This window comes from Ovis aries, chromosome X, assembly GCF_016772045.2.
Source record: "Ovis aries strain OAR_USU_Benz2616 breed Rambouillet chromosome X, ARS-UI_Ramb_v3.0, whole genome shotgun sequence".
NCBI classification, from domain to species: Eukaryota; Metazoa; Chordata; class Mammalia; order Artiodactyla; family Bovidae; genus Ovis; species Ovis aries.
Genome location: NC_056080.1, coordinates 126214859 through 126223653, shown reverse-complemented (window position 1 = coordinate 126223653; position 8795 = coordinate 126214859). Strand labels below are relative to the sequence as shown.

The 8795-nt window shown below is 44.3% G+C and overlaps 1 protein-coding gene across 1 annotated transcript; it reads right to left on the bottom strand.

Moving 5' to 3' along the window:
• Positions 1 to 7538: 7538 nt before the first annotated feature.
• Positions 7539 to 8081, bottom strand: LOC132658812 (protein FAM209-like). Its single transcript, XM_060407999.1, has one exon. It carries the CDS (start codon positions 8079 to 8081, stop codon positions 7539 to 7541), a length of 543 nt encoding a protein of 180 aa, XP_060263982.1.
• Between the last annotated feature and the right edge of the window lie 714 nt (positions 8082 to 8795).

The window sequence follows — 8795 nt, the reverse complement described above, 5'->3', positions numbered from 1 at the left end:
TTCCCAAAGCCAAATACTACTTGGATGACTTCAACACACAAGATCTGACATTGTTCTTCACTAACCTTCTGTAGGAAGATGTTGGAAGAGCGAGAGTTACTTAAGGACAGCTCATAAGATTTCAGAAGAATCCTGATGCAACAGCAGAAGTCATGAAAATCAGTTCAGTTCAGTCGCTCAGTCATGTCCAACTCTTTGCGATCCCATGAATCGCAGCATGCCAGGCCTCCCTGTCCATCACCATCTCCCGGAGTTCACTCAACTCACATCCATCGAGTCAGTGATGCCATCCAGTCATCTCACCCTCGGTCGTCCCCTTCTCTTCCTGCCCCCAATCCTCCCAGCATCAGAGTCTTTTCCAATGAGTCAACTCTTCACATGAGGTGGCCAAAGTACTGGAGCTTCAGCTTTAGCATCATTCCTTCCAAAGAAATCCCAGGGCTGATCTCCTTCAGAATGGACTGGTTGGATCTCCTTGCAGTCCAAGGGACTCTCAAGAGTCTTCTCTAACACCACAGTTCAAAAGCTTCAATTCTTCGGCACTGAGCCATCTTCACAGTCCTACTCTCACATCCATACATGACCACAGGAAAAACCATAGCCTTGACTAGACGGACCTTAGTCGGCAAAGTAATGTCTCTGCTTTTCAATATACTATCTAGGTCGGTCATAACTGGCTGCAGTCACCATCTACAGTGATTTTGGAGCCCATAAAATAAAGTTTGACACTGTTTCCACTGTTTCCCCATCTATTTCCCATGAAGTGATGGCACTGGATGCCATGATCTTTGTTTTCCGAATGTTGAGCTTTAAGCCAACTTTTTCGCTCTTCTCTTTTACTTTCATCAAGAGGCTTTTTAGCTCCTCTTCACCTTCTGCCATAAGGGTGGTGTCATCTGCATATCTGAGGTTATTGATATTTCTCCCGGCAATCTTGACTCCAGCTTGTGTTTCTTCCAGTCCAGCATTTCTCATGATGTACTCTGCATATAAGTTAAATAAGCAGGGAGACAATACACAGCCTTGACATACTCCTTTTCTTCTTTGGAACCAGTCTGTTGTTCCATGTCCAGTTCTAACTGTTGCTTCCTGACCTGCATACAGATTTCTCAATCGGCAGGTCAAGTGGTCTGGTATTCCATCTCTTTCAGAATTTTCCACAGTTTATTGTGATCCACACAGTCAAAGGCTTTGGCATAGTCAATAATGCAGAAGTAGATGTTTCGCTGGAACTCTCTTGCTTTTTCCATGATCAAGTGGATGTTAGCAATTTGATCTCCGGTTCCTCTGCCTTTTCTAAAACCAGCTTGAACATCAGGGAGTTCAAGGTTCACGTATTGCTGAAGCCTGGCTTGGAGAACTTTACTAGCATGTGAGATGAGTGCAATTGTGTGGTAATTTGAGCATTAATTGGCATTGCCTTTCCTTGGGATTGGAATGAAAACTGACCTTTTCCAGTCCTGTGGCCACTGCTGAGTTTTCCAAATTTGCTGGCATACTGAGTGCAGCACTTTCACAGCATCATCTTTCAGGATTTGAAACAGCTCAACTGGAATTCCATCACCCCCACTAGCTTTGTTCATAGTGATGCTTTCTAAGGCCCACTTGACTTCACTTTCCAAGATGTCTGGCTCTAGATTAGTGATCACACCATCATGATTATCTGGGTTGTGAAGATCTTTTTTGTACAGTTCTTCTGTGTATTCTTGCCACCTCTTCTTAATATCTTCTGTTTCTGTTAGGTCCAGACCATTTCTGTCCTTTATTGAGCCCATCTTTGCATGAAATGTTCCCTTGGTATCTCTAATTTTCTTGAAGAGATCTCTAGTCTTTCCCAGTATGTTGTTTTCCTCTATTTCTTTGCATTGATCTCTGAAGAAGGCTTTCTTATCTCTTCTTGCTAGTCTTTGGAACTCTGCATTCAGATGCTTATATCTTTCCTTTTCTCCTTTGCTTTTGGCCTCTCTTCTTTTCACAGCTATTTGTAAGTCCTCCCCAGACATCCATTTTGCTTTTTTGCATTTCTTTTCCATGGGGATGGTCTTGATCCCTGTCTCCTGTACAATGTCACGAACCTTATTCCATAGTTCATCAGGCACTCTATCTATCAGATCTAGGCCCTAAATCTATTTCTCACTTCCACTGTATAATCAAAAGGGATTTGATTTAGGTCATACCTGAATAGTCTAGCGGTTTTCCCTACTTTCTTCAATTTAAGTCTGAATTTGGTAATAAGGAGTTCATGATCTGAGCCACAGTCAGCGCCAGGTCTTGTTTTTGTTGACTGTATAGAGCTTCTCCATCTTTGGCTGCAAAGAATAGAATCAATCTGATTTCAGTGTTGACCATCTGGTGATGTCCATGTGTAGAGTCTTGTGTTGTTGGAAGAGGGTGTTTGCTCCGACCAGTGCATTTTCCTGGCAAAACCCTATTAGTCTTTGCCCTGCTTCATTCCGCATTTCAAGGCCAAAGTTGCCTGTTGCTCCAGGTGTTTCTTGACTTCCTACTTTTGCATTCTAGTCCCCTATAGTGAAAAGGACATCTTTTTTGGGTGTTAGTTTTAACAGGTCTTGTAGGTCTTCATAAAACCGTTCAACTTTGGCTTCTTCATAGTTACTGGTTGGGGCATAGACTTGGATAACTGTGATATTGAATGGTTTGCCTTGGAGACGAACAGAGATCATTCTGTCGTTTTTGAGATTGCATCCAAGTACTGTGTTTTGGACTCTTTTGTTGACCATGATGGCTACTCCATTTCTTCTGAGGGATTCCTGCCCGCAGTAGTAGATATAATGATCATCTGAGTTAAATTCACCCATTCCAGTCCATTTTAGTTCACTGATTCCTAGAATGTTGATGTTCACCCTTGCTGTCTCTTTTTTGACCACTTCCAATTTGCCTTGATTCACGGGCCTGACATTTCAGGTTCCTATGCAATATTGCTCTTTACAGCATCGGATCTTGCTTCTATCACCAGTCCCATCCACAGCTGGGTACTGTTTTTGCTTTGGCTCCATCCCTTCATTCTTTCTGGAGTTATTTCTCCACTGATCTCCAGTAGCATATTGGGCACCTACTGACCTGGGGAGTTCCTCTTTGGTATCCTATCATTTTCCCTTTTCATACTGTTCCTGGGGTTCTCAAGGCAAGAATACTGAAGTGGCTTGCCATTCCCTTCTCCAGTGGACCACATTGTGTCAGACCTCTCCACCATGACCCACCCATCTTGGGTTGCCCTGCAGGCATGGCTTGGTTTCATTGAGTTAGACAAGGCTGTGGTCCTAGTGTGATTAGATTGACTAGTTTTCTGTGAGTGTGGTTTCAGTGTGTCTGCCCTCTGATGCCCTCTTGCAACACCTACCAGCTTACTTGGGTTTCTCTTACCTTGGGCATGGGGTATCTCTTCACGGCTGCTCCAGCAAAGCACAGCTGCTGCTCCTTACCTTGGATGATGAATGGCCTTATCACAATGCCAGAGGCCAAGGCCTGGATTCATGACCTGCTAACAGGGATCTGGGGTGCTTTCTTGCTCCACTAATGTCCACCAGTGATCCTACTTTTTAACTTCCTTACAATACGGAAAAATCATAAATGCACAGTTTTTTCAAAGTTGCTTTTCCCCCACCCCACACTCATTCTCCTCTCATCCAGGTGTGACAGAAGAATGAGGAAAACAATGGATCAGGAACCAGGAGCTGCCCATTTCCTTGACCCCTGTATTAAAAGCTGGGTGTGATTTCTTCCTGCCAAGACAACCTAGTGGGTTCTATTGCTGTCAGGTGGATTGCTTTGAGAACAAAGAATACTTCAAAAGTTTTATAGCTAGAGAAGGAAAACAAGATCTAGGCAGGGGTGATTATTATAATAACTGTTAATGGCAAGGAATCACATCCCTTTCCCACTTCAATCTCAAAGGTTGGACGTTCCTGGAAGACTTCTTTTGCTTCAGCCCAGGACAAGTGTTCATCCTTTGAGTCAATGGCTGTGCCTCAGAATCTGCAGGGCTTTTCATTGGCTGAGCCAATTCTTAGTGGCAATTGGGCTTCTCTGATTGGATGCTTCCAGAATCCTCACCATGCTGATCTGCAAGTCAAGAATGCTTCCATTTCTTCAAAGATAGGAGGATGTATTCTTGGGAAGAAACCAAATGTGATTAATCTGAACCAGTCACTTCAGTTAATAACTTCAGTTTCTTCTGCTTTGGATACTTTTTGAAAGAATGTTTCTTGAACATTTTGCTCTAATTATTTCTGTGCTGTGTTTGGGTCCTCAATTCTGTTTCCAGATGATTTCCCTGACACAAGTAATGTTGGAAAAGTTGAGTGGGGTGGTGGTTGTTTTGTCGCTGTCATGTCTGACTCTTGGGACACCCTGGGCTATAGCCCGTCAGGCTTCTCTGTCCATGGTATCTCCCAGGCAAGAACATTGGAGTGGGTTGCCATTTCCTCCTCCATTGAATAGTGTCTATGTGTCCTAGTAAAACTATTGTGTCTGAGTTGATGGTTTCCATATGTTTCTATATCAGTAAAGTTCTTTCTCTTAGTTTATCATTTCGGTAAACCACACTGTTAGATCATGATTGCTCACGAGCTGCCCTTTCTCTAGATCACCTTTTGAAGTCAGTAATCACATTTGCTTATTTGGTCTTATCCTCTTCAACATCAAATCCCATTGTTCCTCCTTTTCTTAGATTTCCTGTGTTTTAATCATCCTTGGACCCCCAGTCTTCACTTGCTCTCTTAACTGTAGTGTGTTTTAAATATTCTTTAGTATTGCTCCTGCTTTATTTCTGAATTTACAAATGCATAACGTCCAAGCATAATTAAGTATACTGTAGTGATGTAGGTTTTGTAAAATGGCTTCTCATTAAATACAATGACCATGATAGAAAATACATCACTTACTAAAAGTGCTGTTTTCAAACTGGCCCATGACACTGTCTTTGACAATGCACAGGGCTTTACCAAGAGCTCTTCTTGTTAAAAAATTTTGTTCCAGGTGTGCAAGATGATCCCGAGGTACCACACAGGCACATCTACCTGCAGGTGATCTGGTATTAGTTTTTCTTGGTCTCCTTTGAAATTAAATTCCTTTCATCAAATGAAAGTGAAAGTCACTCAGTCGTGTCAAATTTTTGCGATCCCATGGACTATACAGTCCATGGAATTCTCCAGGCCAGAATGGTGGAGTGGGCAGCCTTTCCCTTCTGCAGGGGATATTCCCAACCCAGGGATCAAACCCAGGTCTCCCGCATTGCAGGTGGATTCTTTACCACCTGAGCCACAAGGGAAGTCCAAGAATACTGGAGTGGATATCCCTTCTGCAGCAGATGTTCCAGACTCAGGAATCGAACCAAGGTCTCCTGCATTGCAGGCAGATTCTTTACCAACTGAGCTATCAGGGAAGGCCCAAATATTTTCATAAAATTCTTATCATACACAAGAATAAAAATGATCAGTATCAGGGAATTCATTTATTTCAAATGCTTAGTCTAATGATCTCCAGGACAGTTCTTCAGTTCAGTTCAGTTCAGTCACTCAGTCGTGTCCAACTCTTTGCGACACCATGAATCGCAGCACGCCAGGCCTCCCTGTCCATCACCAACTCCCGGAGTTCACTCAGACTCACGTCCATTGAGTCAGTGATGCCATCCAGCCATCTCATCCTCGGTCATCCCCTTCTCCTCCTGCCCCCAATCCCTCCCAGCATCACAGTCTTTTCCCATGAGTCAACTCTTTGCATGAGGTGGCCAAAGTACTGGAGTTTCAGCTTTAGCATCATTCCTTCCAAAGAAATCCCAGGGCTGATCTCCTTCAGAATGGACTGGTTGGATCTCCTTGCAGTCCAAGGGACTCTCAAGAGTCTTCTCCAACACCACAGTTCAAAAGCATCAATTCTTCGGCACTCAGCCTTCTTCACAGTCCAACTCTCACATCCATACATGACTACTGGAAAACCATAGCCTTGACTAGACAGACCTTAGTCGGCAAAGTAATGTCTCTGCTTTTGAATATGCTATCTAGGTTGGTCATAACTTTCCTTCCAAGGAGTAAGCGTCTTTTAATTTCATGGCTGCAGTCACCATCTGCAGTGATTTTGGAGCTCCCCAAAATAAAGTCTGACACTGTTTCCACTGTTTCCCCATCTATTTCCCATGAAGTGATGGGACCAGATGCCATAATCATTGTTTTCTGAATGTTGAGCTTTAAGCCAAATTTTTCACTCTCCTCTTTCACTTGCATCAAGAGGCTCTTTAGTTCCTCTTCACTTTCTGCAATAAGGATGGTGTCATCTGCATGTCTGAGGTTATTGATATCTCTTCCGGCAATGTTGATTCCAGCCTGTGCTTCTTCCAGCCCAGCATTTCTCATGATGTACTCTCCATATAAGTTAAATAAGCAGGGTGACAATATACAGCCTTGACGTACTCCTTTTCCTATTTGGAACCAGTCTGTTGTTCTTGGAGATCTCTAGTCTTTCCCATTCTGTTGTTTTCCTCTATGTCTTTGCATTGATCTCTGTGGAAGGCTTTCTTATCTCTCCTTGATATTCTTTGGAACTCTGCATTCAGATGCTTATATCTTTCCTTTTCTCCTTTGCTGTTTGCTTCTCTTCTTTTCACAGCTCTCCTGGGAAGCAAAGGCCTCCCAAGACAGCCATGTTCCCTTTTTGCATTTCCTTTCCATGGGGATGGTCTGGATCCCTGTCTGCTGGACAACGTCACAAACCTCCATCCATAGTTCATCAGGCACTATCTCTATCAGATCTAGTCTCTTTGGACTGGCCAAATACAAAAATCTGACAAAACCAGTTACTGGCAAAGATGAGGAACAACAGGAACTCTCATTTGTTGTTAGTGGAAATGCAAAATGGTACAGTCACTTTGGAAGCAATGTCTTACATAGCTAAACCTTGTCATACGGTATGATCTAGCAATTTTGCTCCTAGATAGTGCACCAAGTGATTTGAAAGCTAATGCCCACACAGAAACATGCACCTGAATTGTATAAAGCTTAACTCATACTCTCTGTCTGTCTCTCTCTCTCACACACACACACACACAAATTGGAGGAAACCAAAATGTCCTTTACTACCTGAATGTTTAAACTAACTACAGAACATCAATATAACAGAATATTATTCAAGAATAAAAAGAAATGGGCTATCAAATCACAAAAAGAAATGGATGAAACTTAATGATCTTATTAAGTATAATAAGCTAGTCTGGGAAAGGTTATACACTGTGAAAGTTGCTCAGTCATGTCCGACTCTTTGTGACTCCATGGACTATAAGTCCATGGAATTCTCCAGGCCAGAATACTGGAGTGGGTAGCCTTTCCCTTCTCCAGGGGATCTTCCCAAGCCAGGGATCGAACGCAGGTCTCTCAGTCTGGAAAAGGTTATACACTACATGATACCAATTATACCACATTCTGGAAAAGGTAAAACTGTAGCGCGAATAAAAAATAGCAGAGGCTTTTTTTTCCTTTTGCTTCAAAATACTTTTATTGGTTTGGATGCAGTTTGTCAACACTCAACTACTCTTCTTCCTTGATGTGAAAATCCACTCCATCGGGGTCTCCGGTGACCCCTAACTCATATACTGTAATGTTATTCTGTGCATCACCAAGAACCTCAATATTGGGACATTGGCGTCTATCACCGGTTGCCGCGATGAGTTTCAGATTCCGCATCCTGGACACAAGGTTCACAAGTTTCGTCTTGACCTGGGTTAAGGCACCGCACATAGAGTCTTTGTAGGGGGAAGCCTTTATCTTCTTTCTTCCTGGAGGGCCAGATGAATAGCCCTGATGGCCAGGAGGAGTGCACACGTTACTTTCGTCATCGCCTCCGGGAAACTTCAGGATCACCAAAAACATGAGGAAGATTAACAGCCAGTGCGAATTGCTCCCAAACCAGCCTGGGGCATGCTCTGGTTGACTCTGCCGAATTCGGAAGTGCCTTCCGGTGGGCACCATCCATGGGGATTCTTCGGCTTCATCTCTCAGGACATAAAACATATAGGCAAAGACAAATGAGATAAACGTAGACCAGAAAAATAACCACATTACCGACCGCATCGTGAGCTGAGACGATGTGGCTCCTGGTGCGCTGGTCTGCGCTGGCACCTGGAGACTGAGGACCAGGCAGGGCTGGGCCCTTGGTGACGTCACAGAGGGCCCCGCCCCCACCAGAACCCATGTGGCCATGGGATGACTTCAGAGCAGAGGGTAAGGAGGCCTGCAGGGGTCAACCGGGAGTGGGGCTTAAAGGGACATGGGGACATTTCCAGTGGGCAGCTGAGAAAGAGGCGAGGAGTGACAGAGTGCCATCTCCATGCCAGTGTATTCTTTCTGAACCTGGTGTTCTCCTGGGAGGGTGGGTCCATCTTCTATTTTTATTTTTCCATTTGTTGAATCCAGACACTGTGGTGAGCAGAGCAGACCCAGGGGCATGTGCCCCTGTGGAGCAGAGAGCCAAGTGGGAAAGAAAGATATTAAGCCAGAGGCCACAAACTAGGAGCCACTGGTGTTCTGTGAGGCCTGCCACTGTTCCTAAAAATGATTGTGCCCAGGGCTATGTCCTGTCTGACTCTTTGCCACCCCATGGACTGTAGCCTGCCAGGTTCCTCTGGAGACGGAAAGTCTGGGGCATCACCAGTGATGCAGTAGGAGTGGGCAATGAGGTAGGTACTCTCTAAGGTCCCTTCCAGATCAGAGGTTCTATGATCCTGCATGGCAATTTCCCAGAGGGCAGGGATGCACCTCCCAGGCAACAAGCAGCAGAACTGGCAC

Coding starts and splice junctions, on each gene's coding strand:
- LOC132658812 (XM_060407999.1), bottom strand. CDS start 8,081: ATGCGGTCGGTAATGTGGTTATTTTTCTGGTCTACGTTTATCTCATTT.